The 20,547-nt window shown below is 37.6% G+C and overlaps 1 protein-coding gene across 2 annotated transcripts; it reads right to left on the bottom strand.

Annotated features, from left to right (window-relative positions):
- Window positions 1-1,196: 1,196 nt before the first annotated feature.
- On the bottom strand, window positions 1,197-19,819 carry polr3a (polymerase (RNA) III (DNA directed) polypeptide A). Of its 2 annotated transcripts, XM_041261448.1 has the most exons (31): window positions 19,629-19,819; window positions 19,176-19,311; window positions 18,864-19,001; window positions 18,569-18,740; window positions 18,016-18,170; window positions 16,327-16,566; window positions 15,850-16,012; window positions 15,312-15,448; window positions 15,092-15,195; window positions 14,831-14,972; window positions 14,440-14,580; window positions 14,248-14,317; window positions 13,718-13,845; window positions 13,231-13,369; window positions 12,951-13,115; window positions 12,451-12,623; window positions 12,104-12,215; window positions 11,877-11,995; window positions 10,496-10,633; window positions 10,237-10,407; window positions 9,907-10,037; window positions 8,944-8,989; window positions 8,741-8,823; window positions 8,129-8,299; window positions 7,664-7,757; window positions 6,953-7,045; window positions 6,051-6,215; window positions 5,041-5,205; window positions 4,803-4,934; window positions 2,684-2,816; window positions 1,197-2,313 (listed from the first exon to the last, which is right to left on the bottom strand). In XM_041261448.1, the coding sequence occupies exons 1-31, from the start codon at window positions 19,670-19,672 to the stop codon at window positions 2,165-2,167; spliced, it is 4,149 nt and encodes a 1,382-aa protein (XP_041117382.1). In that variant the 5' UTR covers window positions 19,673-19,819; the 3' UTR covers window positions 1,197-2,164. The 2 variants fall into 2 exon arrangements, with proteins under 2 accessions (XP_041117382.1, XP_041117381.1); XM_041261447.1 differs by lacking the exon at window positions 8,944-8,989 and having other exon boundaries at window positions 9,924-10,037.
- Between the last annotated feature and the right edge of the window lie 728 nt (window positions 19,820-20,547).

The following is a 20,547-nucleotide window of genomic DNA, read 5'->3' as shown; positions in this document are numbered from 1 at the left end:
GACTGAACTGAAACTATAATATAAAGAGTAGATCATAATATCTTGTCCTAAAATGAACAAACCATATTTTTCACAAAACTCATTTCACTATGTTTTTGTTATGTAGAGTAACGTTAATAATTGGGTCATTAAACCACAGCTGAATTAATATAGCGGTAAAGAGTAGTGTTACTTGGATCCTCCACTGCTTATATTATTAAATTGGCCTCCCTTATGATTTAAATGGTAGTTCACATGGATCAAACCAAGACTACTAATACCGCATATGTGAAGGTCTTAGTTTTCTCAAGAGTGGTGCCTTATTCACTATTGACTAGTGATAAAACTTGACATTAATTAATACTTTATCCAGTCATACATTCCACATTATAGGGACCAGTTTGAAGCAGAATCCAATGCAGACTCTACCAAGTACAGACATCATCTTCTCTCATCCAAGGACCAACCCACCCAGCACTGCAGATGACCCAAGCCTGCCTTACTATCCAATTCTTATTGTTTCACACTCTACTGTTAACGAGATCAGACGTAACCTTTCTTTGGTAGTCCCGTACAGTATTATGAGAGCAAAGCATATTTTGTTTCAACTGAAAGCAGGAATTCCATCAATTTTAAAAACAGCTCCAACTCTACCACAGCGTTTAAAAAAAATTATTAAATTGTTGATGTATTCCCATATGAAATGACCATGTGACAGTTTAGATGGCAACTTTGTCTTTTTTTGGACAAGAGCACCACCTTTAATAGAGAATTATATGAGTCATGTATGTACTTAAATGGATTAATATGCATTTCTTCATTTTCTAAAATTACACAATGGCAGCAAGGTTTCTGGTAGACCTTGGGAGAGATTGACAGGGTGAGACAAGGCACCCCATTGAACAGAGGTAACAAACACTGTACCTCAAGTTCTTCAGCATCAGCACTCATTTGCATGTAGAACCTCATTTACTCTGGAGGGGCCACTCTTGTATGGATTCCTCATACCCAACTTTGTCAGTACATGTATCAACAATAGTAAATGGTTGATTTGTTTTATGGTTCTATGCAATTATCACTATCAATAATTGTAGGCAATGTATGAAAACAGTGGTAAATGCTTAAGCTGATTTCCTTTCGGTACCCCCTTTTCTTCACTCTTCTTTTAAAGCAATATTTTAGTTTAATGTGTTAGTTTAAACAACAACAACAAAATAAATGAATGCTTTTATTTATCAAAAAACAAAACACAAAACACACTTTTACAAGTGATTCCATTCCTCTCTTCCATCAAAAGGAAAACAATTTAAATCTATGTCTGTTCCTCTTTCATATTTTTTGACTGCACAACAAATAGAACAATTTGCTAAATGCAGTTCAACTAATTAAGGCAACTGCAACTTTAAGAATATTTATAAAAAAAAAAAATAAAAAAAAAATGCAAGTTACTCAGGACAGGAGCACTGAGAAGCACAGCATGACCTAGCTTTCTGCTGAATGGGGGGGGAATATTTTCATGTACCATGCAACATTGATGCAAAGGTTGTCTTAATTGAAGTGAATCTAGTTTAATTATAAAAACAGTCTACATGCTGGCAATTCACAGCAGGTTACAGAGTGATAGTCTTTTCAGTTAAGGTTTGCCAAGATACAATGAAGTTCTTTCTAGTGGTTGGATAAAAAGTTACAGTGGAAGTGCATGAGCAAAGTTTGCTCAAATATATAAGTGCCTTATCAAACGAGAACAAGAAGGATCTGTTCATCACCTCAGCAAGTATATTAATTTTTTAATTATAAAAAATAACTTTATGTAACAGATTTATTATGCCCCCCCCCAACCAAAAATGTGTTAACAATTAGTTTTTGTTACTGAAGATCCCATGGTTTCACAAACCAATATTATCAAAATATACTTAAGCAGAGTTACTATACAGTAGTTACAAGAGCTGAAATATACTTTTTGATGTGCAGTCACTTAGTTATATATGATCCATGTACATATGGATATGGACTTCTGCTACCTTTCAAATAACATGAATTGGGCAAAAAAAAAAAAAAAAGTCTTCTGGAAAGTCATTCTTTCAACCATCCATTTTTATAGATGACACTCTATCTGCTTTAGTTAATTAATAAGCTAAATAAAACAAGCAAACAAAACAATTCACGATTGTCTTTTCCGGTATGGCTACATAGCGATAGGAATGTGGAAATCACTGTTATCAAAAAGCAGAGGTCTCCTTGGAGGGTTTGGATCCTTGTCAGTTTTGTGTAAAAGTTTGAAAAGCCCTGTCCCAATGTTCATTGGGATCCCCATTATAATGCACTCTGAAACACCTGGGGGAAAAAATAAACAGACTGAAATGCAATTGATTATTGAAGAGACACCATTGACAGAAATACAGGAGATCAATAAATGATATCAAGGTTAGTCAAATAGACTAACACCTAAAAATAACTGGATTCACATTAATAAAATACTCTTACTAGAATTTTCTTTCAACAGGTACATTTGAATAAAAATGATCTTATTGAAGCTGGTAGGTTTTCTGTTTAATCTATCATATCACCAACACTACACTGCTTTGCCTCCAACATACAGATGTTACAGAACTGCTTAAAATCAATTCCTTGCTATTCCTTTTACTTTATCAATTGTGCAAGAAAGCTGCAAGTTATTTTAATTTTAGTACAAGTTAATACTCACCACAAACAGAGTCCTTTTGTCCAAAATATGCAGCATCAAAGAGATGATCAGCAGTTTTCTCAAAAGAAGCCAGCATCAAAACACTCTCCTTCATTTTTGCCAGACCAAATCTTGTGATTCCTAAAATTTCACCCTGGATTGTTGGAGACAAAATTTTTCTTTTGAGTGATCTATAAAATAATAAGTAACAAGTAAGAAATGTTCAAAGAACTGCTCTTGAATCACACTGATACAATGACACATACATATCAGATGTCTGGGAGAAGAAAACCAAACAAAACAAACAAACTCCCAGCCACTTCTACAGGCAATGTATTCTAGATAGAACTACCTGAACTTGTGAATGTGAATATATATATATATATATATATATATATATATATATATATATATATATATATATATATATATATATATATATACACACACACACACACACACACACACAGTACCAGTCAAAAGTTTGAGTACACCTGCTTGAATCCAGGTTTTTCATGATTATCTATGCTTTTAACTGTATAAACTTGTCAAAAAACACTTAATATTTCATTATATGATACGTGTACTTATATAAGACGATAATCATAAGTGAATTGCTTTCAAAAATTTTATTTTTAAATAAAAATATAAATCTTGTCAGTTTCAATGAAATGGTCACCCAAAGCAAGGGGATTTCAGTCTGAAGCCCAAATCAGTTAGAACACTAGCCTAAATATAAAAGTGTCTTTGTTAGATGTTCTCTGAGTTAACTAGCAAGTTACCTAATTAACCTTTTGTCACCAATTATTGTTAACAGGTGAGGGTCCATGATTACTATAAATATAGGTAGCATAGGCACAAGTTTGTCATTCCTGAATGTAAGGGAGCAGAAAATGGCAAAATATGCTCAGTTGAGCAAAGAAAAAGACTGTAATTACTTTAAGAAATGAAGGTCAATCTTTAAGACAAATAGCAAGAACTTTGCAAGTTGTAACAGTAACTGCTGTGGCCAAAACCATCAAACAATTTGAAGAAACTGGCACTTATGAGAAACGAACAAGGCCAGACAGGCCAAGGGTGACCTCAGAATCAGGTTCATTCGAGTCACAAGTCTGCGAAACCGGCAATTAACTGCCCCTGAAATACAAGCTCAGCTAAATGCTACCAGAAGTACAGATGTTTCAAGAGCAACTGTTCAGAGAAGATTGCGTGAAGCTGGCCTAACTGGAAGAAATGCTGCAAAGAAACCACTGTTAAGAGTGCAGAATAAGAGGAAGAGACTTGCCTGGGCCAAAAAACAAAGAAACTGGACGTTTAAGGAGTGGAAGTCGGTCTTATGGACCGACGAGTCAATTTGAAATATTTGGGTCCAACCGCAGAGTAGTTGTAAGACACAGAGAGGGTGAGCGCATGAGTTCTGCATGTGTGGTTCCCACTGTCAAGCATGGAGGAGGCAGTGTCATGGTCTGGGGTTGCTTTGCTGGTTACAGAGTTGGTGATCTTTACAAAGTCCATGGCAAGCTCAACCAGCATGGCTATCATAGCATACTTCAGAGGCATGCCATTCCATCAGGATTATAGCTAGTTGGGCAGTCCTTCATTGTTCAGCAAGATAATGACCCGAAACACACCTCAAAGTTGTGCACAAACTATCTGGCGAAGAAGGGAAGTGAAGAAAACTCAATCTAATGACCTGGCCTGCCCAGTCTCCAGACCTCAATCCCATAGAACTTGTATGGGAAGAACTGGACAGAAGAGTCAAAGCAAAGCTACCCACAAGTGCCCTACATCTCTGGAAATTGCTGCATAAGAGCTGGGAAGACATGTCGGGTGATTTCCTACTGAAACTTGTTAACCGAATGCCTCATGTTTGTGAGCCTGTTAAGGCAATTATATATATATATTATATATAATATATATATATATATATATATATATATATATATATATATATATATATATATATATATATATATATATATATATATATATATTAGTAACACAACTATCAACAAAATCCAAAATAAATTCAACAGATTGGGGTGGAGGCAATCAAATAAATTAAAGAGTGTTGACTTAAAGCAGTATATTCTATTCATATGCTATGAATATTCTAAACCATGTCTCAAAACTAACAAACCTTATAGGACATGAGGTCTGCAAGCAGCATAACATGTCTTCTATCAATACTCATTCCATGGTTTACCATGGTGTACTGAATCTCATTGATGATAGTTGACCTGGCAGCTTCAATACCCAGAGTTTTCTCCACCTGCGGAGAACAAATACATAATATTTTATATACAAGTTAATAAATAAATGGAATCCAAATACCTGTCTTACTGCAAAAAAAACAAACACACACCACAACACATTACCTCAAATGTATTGTTGGAAGTCGTTCTTGACCCATTGACTCCATGTGTTGCCATGACACTTCGTAGGTTATCTCCCTCTACCAAAAGCTTATACCTCTCCTTTCCACTCTTTTCATCAATGTGAATGACTGCCCTTGAAACTTCTGGAATACCTTGCACCACAATCTGAAAAGGAGAGATTTGCTTTTGTAAAGGGTGTGTTTAAAGAATATTTAGGATATGTGAACTTACATGGCAGTTTTCCATGTCTTTTCCACTCATACTACCATTTACAAAGAAACACTTAGGAGTGCAGGACGCATCCTGAGAGTGGATCAAATGCTGTAAGCACCATGTCGTGGATTTTGATTTTGAACCCACAAGGAGAGCGACACTGGTCTTTTGCGCTCCTGCAGAGTTAAGGAGGAACATCGTAAGTAACCCCTACTAGTCAGATGTTCGATTTGGGTCTGGGGTTTAGTAGCTTGGTAAAGTTTGAAAAGTGAATAGAGGTGGTTAAATTGATAGGGAGTCTGGAGATTTATCTTCAGTCTCTGCGATTGGAAAGTAGTTTGCAACCGTGAGGTGACATTTGAATTTCAAATTGGGAAGAAAAATTAACCCTTTAGTGCCCAGTGTCCAATATATTCAACACAGAGAAAACAGGCATTAAATAAGTTTGGTAATGTAGCCCTGGGCACTAAAGGGTTAATTTGAATGGCTTTTCCAATATTTTCAGTGGCTTTTTTTTTTTTTGTTTGTTCCTAATTAAACTCTTGGCTCATGTTTTCATTCGAATCAGCCATACTGGCTCTTGATAAGCTTTACTTCCAGATATGCACACACATGCCTGCAGGAAATAATGTATTGAGAGACTGGAACACTTAAAGATGAAAAGACTTAGTCACACAGACAAGTCTACTGGTTTCTACGTGCTTGTGTGCTCACATATCTTCACAGGACGCTATTAGTTTGAATACAAAGACTTCAGGTTTTGATATCCTTTGTTATTAAAACCAATTCAGCATTACCTTTGGCAGTAATTCTTTCAAGGTCTGCAAAACATAATACATGGAACTCTTGCTGTTTTCCCGAGGCGAGACACAGACAACGGCCTCTCCGTGGACTGCAATGTCTCCAGGCTTTACCCGTAGCTTTGACATGCAGATAGAGTATCTGACCGTTTCTGCATTAACCTGTGTAAACATATCAACCAATTGTTAGGCAGTTTCACGATGAAAACATATCTTATCTTCATTAAGATGGCACATGGGGCATACAAACCCTTAGCGGTCCATTTATTCAGCGCTTGTCAGGCGCGTCAGATCCAATTTATTTTCACACGCGCTGTTTAAACATGTTGATAAATCCTATAAATAAATCCTATAAATAAATGATAAATCCTCTCCTGATCACTCGTTTTATCACCAAACTCAATAATGCGATCCAAGTCATTATTTTATTACTACAACATCTCAAAAAGCTCTGCAAATGTCTGTGATATTTTTTGAGCGATGGACACAGACAGCCATCTCCTTTGTTTATGTCTGTGTTATCTCCGTGGTGCATGGGGCTATCAAATATGCCTTTTATTTTAGCTTCACTCACTCAGCCATTGAAAGGTTTGCTCTGCTTTTTCCGAAGAAAAAACAACCTGTGCTTTGTCTTTTTGATGATGTCTGACCTAGTCTGACATAGGACCACAAAGGGTTAAGCTAGATTAGCATGTTGACCCACTCGCCGGTCCCCGACAGATGCTTGCAGTTCGGATTCATATTCAAACCATATGCTGAATTATACACTATAGCAATTCAGAGCATTGTTCCCTTGTTCCATCCAGGTATTTTGATCAATTTGAACCAAGGTGTCCAATTATGTGCAAAGGTACTGGGCTGTATGCTAATATTGAAAGTGACACCAAGTTTTACCATACCTCCAACCTCAGAAGTCTTATTCTTTCCAAAGATAATTTCACCAGAATAAAACAGTCGTCTGGAAGGAAGACTTCTTCAATGTATTCTGAAATCTGAGAATACAGGGAGATGACAAAATCACACTGTATTTTGCATACTCCAAACAATCTTACCGATAAAACAGTAAGAATTCAAAAACTTGGACTTTTCATGCTGCTTAGATTTTAACCAAGAAGTAAGTTAATCAAAACTAATAGTTTTAAAAGAAAGAAAGAAAGACAGACCACTGCAGGGTGAGAAATATACCTGCCATATATTAAAAAAGGACTGTTCGGACGAACAAGTCTAAATCTACTGCACTACAAACACATTTGTGGCTACATAATCAAAGAGGACGACACAAATACTGTGTTGACTGTTGGGGATTAAAGAATCATCACAGAGATGATTTCATAGCAAGTATACAGTACCTAGATACATTAAAGATGCAATGCTATGGATTATTTGATGCATAGCACGTCCTTAGGAATTCGGACTTTTGAGATTTCTGTTCTTTCGTATTTCTGTATTCAATAAACCGCTGCTATTGATTAAACTTGACATGTCAAGCACGAGTGTTCATATGAAATTACGTTTCAGAATGGAAACTAATCGTTTTTTCTTTAAAAATGTTTTGACACTGGTATCTACAAACAAACACACATATTACATTAACCAATTCATACACATACCTCTCCTAGAAGGGTTTTCTCAATTCTTCCTTTTACAAGGCGAGCAAAGTCAGCATCATCATCCACATCCAGGTGCGCTGTGATAATTGGGGTACTATATACAAGTACAGAAAATATAGAATAGTTATTATTTTTTCTCCTATTTTTCTAAAACAACTTTACAAAAGTGTTCATGCATCTTTGAAAGGTTGCCAGTTATATAATAGATGTTATTATAATTAAATAGTATTTCAACATTGATTTTAACAACTAATTAAATAAAACAGACAACCGGTAATGGAATCAAATAGCTGCTAACGTTTCTTTCAAGTTCTAGTCCTGAAATTTGCAAACTTGAAATTGGGCTTAAAAGTTGTTTTTATTATTATTTTTTTTTTTTTTTTAAAGGTTTCAAAATTAGCAGCTGTGAGATTAGCACTTAGCTCACAACCAAATGTACTTAATTTGCTACATTAATAAATTTACCTGATATTTTTGGATGCATTAATGATTTCCTTGATTCTGGGTACACCAAGAGTGATGTTCATAGAAGCTACACCGGCAAAGTGGAAGGTCTTTAGGGTCATTTGCGTGCCAGGTTCTCCAATACTCTGTGCACACAAAGCACCAACAGCAGACCCAGGCTCCATCTGGGCTCTGCACAAGGACAGACAACACATCAGCAAAAACACAAACAGAAAGATTTGTCAATTTAAATAAACCTAATACAGATTCCTATAACAGTATGTTTTGTTTAGCTACATACTCCTGGATAGAAACTATTATATTAAAAAAAAAAAAAAAAAAAAAAAAAGAATAAATCATAGAAAAAAATCCTTCGCAAGTGTCAGCATAATTGGACAAGTGGCCCTATGGATTAATGTAAAAATGTCAAGGACATACAGGCAGTATATATTATCCATATATGCCCAGATTTGGATTCAGTAAAATCTAAAATTTGTGCTAAATAATGTCTTTAGCAAGATATACATGAAATTATAGATGCAGTGCGACACATAAATAAGTTTGTACGTCTGCCATCCCTGTTGCCAGGGATAGGTTGGGGGAATAAAAGTGTACAAGACAGTATTTTATTACCTCATGTACTTGTCTCTGCAAGTGTCCAAGAACTTCTCCAGCTGGGTTGGTGTGATCCTGTCCAGCTGATACAGAACTTTTGGCTACAAAAATTAATAAAATAATTTGTTAATATGAAAGTGTATTAATATCTCTGGAAATCAAATCTCTTTGAAAAGTATTCAGATTAAGGCAAGCAAACTCCAACATTTTAGTAACATTACCTCTGTCGTTCCATTGTCATTAATGCCGTATTTGTCTCTGGTCTTCCTGGGGGGGGGGGGGGGGGGGGGGGGGGGGGGGTTTTGGGGGTGGTTGGGGGGGGGGGGGGGGGGGGGGGGGGGGGGGGGGGGGGGGGGGGGGGGGGTGGGGGGGGGGGGGGGGGGGGGGGGGGGGGGGTGGGGGGGGGGGGGGGGGGGTGGGGGGGGGGGGGGGGGGGTTGGGGGGGGGGGGGGGGGGGGGGGGGGGGGGGGGGGGGGGGGGGGGGGGGGGGGGGGGGGGGGGGGGGGGGGGGGGGGGGGGGGGAGGGGGGTTGGGTGGGGGGGGGGGGGGGGGGGGGGGTGGGGGGGGGGGGGGGGGGGGGGGGGGGTGGGGGGGGGGGGGGGGGGGGGGGGGGGGGGTTTCACACAGTCATTATCACTAGCAGAACAACTTTTGTAATAAGGTCAGTTATAGAGAACAGGCTGCTGGGTTTCCACCAAACAGACAGCAACAGTAACAAACGTGTTCTTCTGTAAACCAGAAGACCTGTTCAATAACACTTTAAAAAAAATAAAAAAAAACCGGTAGAGTCTGGGATTAACTACAGGACATAAGATCAAACACTCAGTTATTAAAATATTTTTCAAATATCATTCCATGAGTAATACGCCATTACTAATTGGTTTACAGAGTACACCAGCCAGTTAGTGTTGTATATACAAAGATGAGCATAAAAACAAAACATAGCAAGCTCACACTTCTCAAACATGCTACATTTACTGTACCTCAAAATATTTCTCATAACCTGTTTCAGTTAAGGCCTTCAAAAGGTAAATGGGGGGGGAAAAAAAAAAAAAAATCAAAGATTCAAGGGGCAAGATGTGTACAAAAAAACCCATTTCAACAGGGTCTTGTTAAAGGGGTAAACAGTAAACAGCATTGCCTGTGGTGTATTAAACCAAATTAAAAAGGTATCATAATCAAACATGTGCACAAGACTTACCTGGAGGTAGCTATCTTGGCAGCACAAGAATTCACTCCTCTTCAAGATAGATTCTGAAGTCAAAACCAGTTCATTCTTGCTGAGGGCTGGTTGATCGTGGCAGGAATAAACAGCCTAAATACATCAATACAAAATGGTAGTAGGTTACAATTAAATTAAAATGAGTGAGCAAAAAAAAGGATTAATAATCATCACTACAGCACATAAACATGGGGGGGAGGGTCCATTAAATGGGTAAACTGGAAGGGATTATTATGACGATCCTTGTGTGGGTCCAGTCCTCCCCCTACTTCAATGCATTTTTGAGGCTTACTCTGATATTATCCAGCACTCTCTTGAATTCCAAAGGCTCATCTTTCCCTTCCATCGCTGCAGGATCTAATCCATCACCTCCATAGATGAACTGTATGATGTCACCAGTGGCGCTCCGGACCGTGAGGTCATACTGAGAGCACAGGTCTTCAAGTGACTTCACAAGTCGCCTCTATAAATAAAAAATAGTGTTATTGAAATAAACACATCACTCATTTATCTTGATTACTAAATCCAATAGCTTTCCACACTTGGCATACCTGCATATATCCTGTTTCAGCTGTTTTGACAGCAGTATCCACAAGACCCTCACGGCCAGCCATAGTGTGGAAAAAAAACTCAGTGGGAGTCAAACCAGAATAGAAACTGTCTGCAACAAAGCCTTTTGCTGCTGGGAGCTGTGAAGGGCAAAATAATTCACACACAAATCAAATCATACACATTTTCGATATAAAATATACTGTGTATATTAGAACTTTACCCATGTATAATCTCAACAATCAACATTTTCTAAACAAATTCAATGGCATAAACTACCCTATATGTCTCTAGAACAATTCTGAACTTTTATTAAAAATCAAATCAGATACGAATTTTTTTTTTCCTTTAAATCAATTTTGCTTTGCCGCATGGTTGCTGAATAAGTGCTTTTTACAACTTATATTCACGATAGAGATATGCCTGCATTACTGCTTTTATCAAATGATCAATACAGTTTCCAGCTTTGTTGCAACATAAAATGATTTATTTGGGTGGCACTTACACAGCACATGCTTCTCATTAAGACAAAAGAGTTGACTTCCATGAGAGGTGGCATCCTGTGCGTACAGACCGGGATGTTGACAGTGTATATTGTAACAAAAATCCTTAATGCCATAAGAATGAGCCTTCAGTCGATTCAGAGCCAAACTCAATATTTATTACACTAATAAATTAAAGACAATCTGCCAATTGTTAACTAGCAGTTCACAGGTCACTGTGGGACACGACCTACGCCACAAATACAAATTCATTTTTAAAAGGAATCTCAGGGTGGAACTATTCTGTCTCTGCTTATTCGCTTCTCTCTCTGCTTAACAACAACAACGCCACTCGAAGTCACTGGTCTTTAGGCTCAGTTAGTCCCGCCTTGTCCCACTCCACAACCAATCACCAGCCTGTGGTCTGTGCCTGTCGCCTAAAGGCTGTTCAACAGATGTGAAACACAGACACTCCTACTACAAGCATTTCTGCACCTCACAGACCTTGCATGTTACAATATTATCATTTTATTTATTTGTGGTCCAGGTTCGTTAGAGCTGAAGGTTTGTTATAATGAAGGGTGTTCTAGAGAGAGGGAACTATACAAGAAAACTAGAAAAAACAAATGTAAACAAAGAAACAATAGTGACACCAAGTGGCTGCTAACTGAAATGGGAGTTTATTTGATTGTTACAGTCACAAAATATAAAGAAACATATAAATATAAAGAATAAAATTCTAAAACTGGTCAATATTGACCAAAGTCATACACTTATTATTGTTACAGTGTTCAAGCTTACAACAATGTTCGCCATTAAATGAGCAGACTCAAGACATACCCTGCAATTGTAGGTTTTAAAATGGCAGCAAGCAGACCCTTGTAAATCTACGATCACCAACCTTTGAGTGTTTTTCAAAATGTGGCAAGGATCTGTTCTCAAAGCCATCAGGGACTCGAGACCCACTGATGGCTTGCTGTCCTACACAGGCAATCATCTGTGAGATGTTAATGAATGACCCTTTAACAGAAAAGTAAATAAATGAAATCAAAGAATTACATAGAATACACATCTACACTGCGGACAACAAGGACTTGCACATTTCCAACAAGGCATTTAATTACCTACCTTTTGAACCACAGAGTGCCATGATCAGGGGGCTGTTACTCTTGTCCAGTTCCCTAAGACAGGCACTACCAGCATGGTCTCTGATAACAGACAGCTCCTTCAAAATAAGTGCCTAGAACCAAATGGGCAAGGTTAGTTTCTAAATGCTTTGGCCAAAATGATTGCAATTAGAGCAGTGCAGAGGTCACACCAAATAATTTGCTAGTATGTGCGATTAGGAAGCAATCCAACTGGAATTCGGAGCGGCTTTGAATGCAATAAAATATTTTAGTCACTGACCATTTGAGTCAGTGGAGCAAAATTTAGACAAATACTGCTGCTACAAATGAAATGAACTGCCTTGTCACCTCCAGTGTTTCCTCCGCTGTGCACCCAGGCTGTTGCTGCAATTTGCCAGTGTTGAGAGCCTCAATGTATTCATTACATTTCTTATATCCAGCTTCCAGCAGGTCATGTTTGGCTTTCAGCAGCCCCTGACCAGGGGTCACATCACCAATCCCAATTGAAAAGCCACGGTTTGCTTAAATAAATTAAAAATGTTTTTTTAGCAAATATCTTCTGGTGCTACCAAGACTTAGCTTCTGGCTAAGGAAGGTTTTAAAATTTGTTACAAAAACTGTGTTTCAAACAAAAATAAATAAAATTATAAAAAATATATATCCAAGTAAATTAACTTTAGAATAATGTAGTTAAAGTATGTATCTATTTAACATATTCTGCCAAACAATGTAATTCTTCAAAAACTGTTTTTAAAAACTTATACTGTGAATAAACTGAGAATTTGTCATATAAAAAGGAGCAAAGAGCTAATGCAAATGTTCATTAAAACCGTAAAGTATTGACATACACAGATAAACTGGAGCAAGTCTGGCCAGACGGGACATGGCGTTTGCAGCCTCCATTTGGCCCCAGTCTCTCAGCAGGATGTAGAAGATGTTATTTTTGGATCCAGAACCCAGCGTTCCCTTGTCCATGCTGCCACACACCAGCTCGCTGTTCTGAATCACAACAACTAGCAGTAAAAAACAACTAGCGGTTAGTTTGGACGTTTTTTTGTTTGTTTGTTTATCTTGTTTTTGTTTTACAAAAACATTTACACTATCATTAATGATACAGACTGCACTTACAAGAGTCATTCCGACAGAGGTCCTCTCCACTGCCACAATACTGCTTGCCTTTAGTGCGAAGATTGGCTTTCACAGGACATGTCTTACTGGGTTTTAGAATAAGGCCAAAGATCTGTTTACCAGTCCAAAGGGTTATGGGCTGTGGTTATAAAAAATAAACAGAAAAACAAAAATGTATATCAATTACATTTTCTTTTTAAAACCAGAGTTTAATGCTCACAAATACTAAAATACGAGTATTACCCTTTACTCAGAAATTATATTATTGCTACAAAATGCATGTATGTAATGCAAAAAATAACATCCATTTCTTTACATTTCAACTTACACAACTTTAGATATTGTATTAGTATATCACAGCAAATCCAATAACCAGTAAAAAAAAAAAAAAAAAAAAAAAAAGGCTACCATATACAATTATGAATTACCTTGATTATTACAAACATGCTACAAAATGTGCGATATTTTATCATACAGTTCACTGTACCTTTAAGATTGCAGGAGGTGGAAGGTGAACCTTTATCTTTTCGTCTTTCCCTACAAGAATGGACGCAACTATCTGACAAACCTTTGATCGGTCAAAGAAAGTGTCTTTCAATGTAAGGAGATAAGCACCTTAAAAATGAGAAATAATGGTAATGATTTACTGTAGTTCTAGAATGCCTGTTACAGATAAAGGGAACACATACTGCTGAAGTGTGACATCCATTTACTGTACTGTGATGTTGTACTATCATCATATATATATATATATATATATATATATATATATATATATATATAAATATATAAACATATGTTGATTACTTTTGGTTAACTTGATTGGCATCTGACAAAGAAAGGAATTTATGGAGCAACAACTTTTTTTTCAAACAAAGATTATAATTAAAATGTGCCCGAAAACTAAAAATTACCTAAAACACATATTTCTAAATTAAGACTATAAACATATAGTATATCCTTACAGTATGTGAGCATAAACATCACATGCACTGTTTAGGTTAAAAGAACAGTCACCTGTCAGAAAGTCCTGGATAGCAGCAATTAGTGGTTCTCCATTTCTTGGAGTTACCATGTTGGCTTTTGTCTGCAACAGAATGTATTAATTTTATAACACATCAAAATATCTTTAATGTTTTACTGTGTCTGGGAGACTAAACCAGCAAACTACACACTATATCTTGACAGACATGCTCCATTCATATTTACCCCCATGAGAACAAGAGCCTCGGCTTTGGCCTCCTCTGTCTGAGGCAGATGAAGGTTCATTTCATCACCATCAAAATCAGCATTATACGGTGTGCAGACACATTCATTAAATCTGAACGTTCTGTGTGGTTTTACTTTGGCCTACAAAAAAAAAAAAAAAAAAAAAAAAAAAAAAAAAAAAAAAAAAAGCAAGGCTTTAATATCAACAGTAGATTATGGACTTAAAGACAACAAAACTAAAGGAAATTAACATGACTGACTAGAAAAATAAAGCATAGGTTTTTAGAGAAATGGAAAGTGTAGCATTAATTATCACAGTTTTGGCTGCATATAAATCAATTATTGAAAGTGAACAGCACGAGTAGATGATAAATGCTGTCTGGAAACATACTATGTGAGCCATAATGCTGAGTTTGTGCAGAGATGGCTGTCTGTTGAATAGCACAATATCCCCATCTATCATATGCCTCTCCACAGTGTCCCCAAACTTCAGTTCCTGAGCCATTTTCTCACGGTTGCCATACTTCAGAAATCTGAAAAATACAAAATCTGTATTAATGTTTAGCAAAAGTCTTTCACAATAGTAGTCTCTATTTTTCTGACAGAACAGGCAAAACCGAGAGACATTATGTCACTCTCCCTGTCTATTTACCTTTTCATGTTCGTATGTCGCTGCTCGATAAAGTTTGCTCCAGGATGGACCTCAGGTCCACTTCGAACAAGTTTTCGCATAAAGTCTATGTTTGCTTTGTTCACCTGTTAGAAATGCGGAAGCCACTTATTAAAGAAACACCACCACACTCTCACTCTCTCCATTCAGTAAGTTAAAACACACACACACACAACTTAAATGAAAGTGAAAAAGTGGTCACCTTTTCAGGATAGGTCAGTATTTTGGCCACATGAACAGGCACAGCAACTTCATCGATTCGCAGATTTGGATCTGGAGAAATAACTGTTCTGCCAGAGAAATCAACTCTTTTTCCAGACAGGTTTCCTCTGAACCGTCCTGATATTGGAACATAAATACATTGTAAGCAAATTGTTACAGTTATGTATTGGTGGTAAGGGGACAGAATATGTGTGTGTGTGTGGGGGGGGGGGGGAGATACACCAAACTCCCTATCTTGACCTGAAGAGTCACTGTGCTGTTGAAATCTTGCCAAGTTACAGTAGAAGCCAAATGACATTATAGAAGCTGCTTGTTTACACTCTCCTCTTGGCATAAGGACAGGGCCCTTAAAATTAATGCCGAATAGTTTCTTAAGAAGGTTCTTTGAAAGCAGCACTCAATTCAATATTTTGTTTGTTCCCTGCAGCACATGCCAAGAAAGTGAACTAATGAAATGTTAGTGAGTCGAACACCAAGAACAGACCATCTTCATGGATAAACAATTCAAATTCACTGACCTTGTTTTCCCTTGAGCCTCTGCACAAAGCCTCTGGTCCATTTCTTGGGAGCCATATTGAGTGGGATTCCTGATAGCTCACTGTTGACATAGAGCGCACATTGCAACTGCAGAAAATCCCAATCCTCCATTATCATTTGGGTTTTTGCTCCAGACATTCGGTGCTGTTTAGGGATAGAAAATGCAATTAAGTTCCACAAATTAATACTAATGCACGGTTTCAGAATAGGACTTCGGAACCTAGATTCTTGGATGATCTGCAAAAATCAGCAATGACTGCAAGTTCAAAAAAGCATTCCCATTTCATAACATAGACTTATTGTATTATCCTGAATATAAGCACATTTGCTTATGCCATTTTTATGCATTATTGTTTTATATGCTTTTGGTTTTATCGGTCTTGTGCTTCAATTCACTGCACATAAGTGCATGTGCTTATATTCGTGTAGAAGCTTTATGTTTTGTTCTTTTCTCAAACCTTTTTGATGACATCATTGAGAAAGATGATTTCAGTCAGTTTCATAGTTAGATCATCCTCATTGGTTCCGGACTTCAGATCACTGACCACGGATGGCCTGATGCACAAAGGTGGGACCAGCAATCGTGTCAGAATTAGATCTGCAGGCTTCCCTGACTCCAAGTTCATCAAAAGCAAAGGAACATCTTCAGAGGGGATCCTTCTAAACATGTTCAGTACCACCAATGGATTAAGATTTTCCTGGAAACAAAAATACATTTGTTTTGGGGTCTTGACAAGTCAAAACAGTATAGACAAACCACAATACCAATATAAACTTAAAAAGGTAAAGAAATTAAAATAATCTGTATGTGAAGTGCGACAGAGATTATTGGTGATAAATCCCACTCCCGACCTGCAAGGCTGCAGTATAAAGTAAACAGAGTTTGCCTGGACTGGGTGGCCTGACAATTCATTCCCAGGGTTAGGTAGAAGTCGGCCATCTAGAAAGGGGGCGCAGCTGCGGTACATTAAGTCATCATTCGAGAGGGAAAGTGATGTCGCAACCATGAGGAGAAACGGTTGCACTTGCTAACCAAGGGGGCGTGACTGAAGGTACAAATAAGGGACGTGGCTAGGTGATCCGTTCGTTTGCTTAATGTTAACAGAACGCTAAAGGACGAGCAAAATATAACCGTGAGCATTAGTGTTTGTTTTGTCATGTCTAATTGTATGGTTTGTTATTTATTAGATGGCCAACACGATCCAGAGCTGTCACTTAAGGCCAGCACCAACCCAGACAATACTGATCCATTGTTCATGGATTCATTGTACATTCACCACTTGCACGTAGGCACTCACTGTGGACTTGTGATCGTGTGTGTGTCTTGTCTTGCTGTGTATTGCCTGAGTATTATTTGCGGTCACAAAAGACCTGGAATCACAAAACCTCCACTCCAAATAAAACACTGTTGGACATTGAAACCACTTGTTTGTCGTTACTTGTGCACAGCAAGCCACTTTGCCACAGAAGCATAGGAGACATTTTCTAAAGACCTACCATTCAAAATGAAATTCTATTTGAAAAGAAGTTCTTTACAGGTTGAAATAATTACCAGTAGTAATAAGTTTGTGTTAAACCCAAAACGCAGTCTGTAAGTAACCTTGTGACCAATTATTTTTTGTTATTTATTCCCAATTTGAAATGCCCAGTTATTATTTAGGCTAAGCTCACTGCTACCACCCCTGCACTGACTCAGGAGTGGTGCAGACGAACGCACGCTGTCCTCCGAAGCATGTGCAGTCAGCCGACCGCTTCTTTACACACCGCGGATTCACCATGCAGCCATCCAGGAGCTACAGCGTCGGAGGACAACGCAGCTCCGGGCAGCTTACAGGCAAGCCCGCAGGCGCCCAGTCAGACTACAAGGGTCGCTGGTGCGTGGTGGGCCGACCTCAACGACCCTGTAGGCCACCTTTAAGCAATGTAACTCTGCAATCCTCTTTAAGAAGAGTATGAAGAGTGGATAAAGCAGCGAACTGAAATAACGTAATATGTTGTGTAAGTCCTGAGCTTTAATAACATGTTGTTTGGAGTTCAATACATGTAGACAGCAAGCTCATCTTTGGGTCACAGGTCTAAATGCTGCCTTAGTGAATTTTACCTTCTAAAACCCCATTTCAAATGATGTGTTTTATTGCTCGGCCTACCTGAGCTCTCCCCAGCAATGATTCCACTTCTTTGTTGTGCTCTATTGCTATATCAAATGACTGAAGAAAATCAGTCACAACCGTATCAACCACTTTTTTAGTCGTCTTATACTTTTCATGGATTATCTTCAACAAGCCACACTTTTTAACTGGACCTAAAAACAATAATTACATTTCAGTAATGCATTTAAATGGGTGAAGACACTTCAACAGGGGAGAGTGCAATTCAAAATGACACACGCAATGAAACAGATGATAAAAATCAGAACATCTAACTTTTATTGATTTTCCAAGCACAAAGCGAGTGAATACAGCACTAGGTCACTGGTTGCTGCTGTAACACAGAGCATCCTACTAACCTAAATTAACTGTGCTGTTGTATTTGTACTATTGCAATTGAATTGTATAAACTTGACAACCCTGCCAGACGCCTTCTCGTGGAATTTGAAGACTGCCGCTGTTATAAAATGTGCAGCCCACATGAGGGTTTACAGACACTGTACCAGTAAAGCCACAAACAAAACTATGTATATTAATTTGGTTATATGCTTACCATTAAAAGCTCCACAATTAAAACAGATGTTTTTTTTCCTGCATTTGTCCGATATTTTCTTTTTTAAACCCCGTTTTTGTAGATAAGTCAGCCCTGGTTTCTTCAAAAAATCCCAGAACTGTTTTCTTTCATCCTTAGAAAGCATTATGTGGGAGCATGTTTTGCAAATCATCTAAAAAAAAGAAACAAACACTTGTTATACCTTTATTATTAGGTTGTTTAAAAGGTTGTTCTATAAACTTAATTTTAAAAACTGTTTAACTACAAAAGTAACCACCCCCCAAATTTATCTTACCTGCAAGACACCTATAATAGCTTTAAAGTATCCAATGTGGAAACAAGGAAGCTCTAGATCAATGTATCCATAGTGACCGAGGCAGTCTGAAAGATTCTTTCCACAAGTCTCACATGGACGATCCTTTTCACTTGTACCCTACAATAACATAACACAAAATCTGTATGTGTCCTGGGCATTTTAAAAATAGAAGACAAAGCTACTGGTTGCTTGTTGCTTGTGCAATCAACACACAGGACCAGCAGTACATACATTAAGTTGCTACAAAGTAAACAAAGCACACTACTGCACATTTAGCAAGTCGTCCCTTACCATGCGATGATCCAGCACGCCATAGGGCAAAGGAGTGTGGCTGCTGTCCTGACTGTACAGGTTCTTACTGACAACCTGGAGGTGCGCCTGCTGCCGCATCTGTTCAGCAGATTTCATTCCAAAACAGATGTGGCTTCTAAATACCAGAGAAAAACAAAAACTTCAACCAAACCGAAATGTAAGACATTACATCCTGAATGAAAATACAATTGTATTAATTTGCTAGACTACCTTGACGAGTTTCTACTCATGGAACAAATAATCCTACACGTTTGTTATTGATATATGTACAATGTTTCCGTTTCAAGCCTATTCTAGCTCATCTTAACCCTTGACATGTACATGTACATGATATATATATATATATATATATATATATATATATATATATATATATATATATATATATATATATATATATACATACACTTCATAAGAAGTTAATGACATTACATTTTCTTAGCCACATCCGTTTCTCGAAATTGTTCCTTCACCATGATTAGTGTTCTGTCAAGCTCGCTGTTTTTCAAAAAAACATACAGGCCACCACTATTTTTATTATTCGTTCATTCGTTTCTATTGCTGTTCTTGCATTACTATGAACCACATGCAGAACCCCCACTGCATATCTCCATGTTGCAAGCAACTGCAGTGGCTGAGCTTTTAACCTTTAACCTTCGAAAGGGATACGTGTAGAACAAGAGGCATCCGCACGCAAAGTGGTACCGAAATAAACGTTCTAATTTTGAACGCTGCCATCTGGTGGTAACTGGAATAAAATGAACAGCGCTGTGTGTGTCCAGTACAAGATTTCTCTTGATTGTTAGACGCGGTGCATTATAATTATCAAATCTATTTACTTGTATTGCTGATATTGGTTTCTTTTCATAATTATGACATACTCAAAGTACGACGATGTAGCATCTCAGCAATTGTCCAAAAAACAGTAAGGTGATATTATGGTTCTATAATCTAATTATAGTATTTTAACTTTTTCAATATGGCATGTGCATTTTGATGTTTTAACATACAAATAAACAAAGTCAGGTGTTTTTGGTAAACATCACTGGATCTCTGAACTTTAAAAAAGTTTGCCTTTAAAATGTTATCTTTAGAAGTTATTGACTGCTTGGTCCCTGGACGATGCAAAGCCTGGAAATATATGTATCACACCCTACTGCTTGATGTAATAGAACGATTTTGCTAGTTAGGTTTACAGAGTGACATAGAACATATAGACAACTCGTAAATAGTATCAGTTCAAAAAAACATTTCACGGCCATATAATGGTATCCCTACTTTTAGTTTTATTGTAGTCAGAACTAACAAAAATACAAAGTTAGTGCTATGTTTGCCTTGTAAAGTATTACAT

The sequence above is a fragment of the Polyodon spathula genome, chromosome 10 (genome assembly GCF_017654505.1).
Source record: "Polyodon spathula isolate WHYD16114869_AA chromosome 10, ASM1765450v1, whole genome shotgun sequence".
NCBI lineage: Eukaryota > Metazoa > Chordata > Actinopteri > Acipenseriformes > Polyodontidae > Polyodon > Polyodon spathula.
The sequence above is the reverse complement of the archived record's forward strand: the minus strand, read 5'-3'. Positions and strand labels throughout refer to the sequence as shown.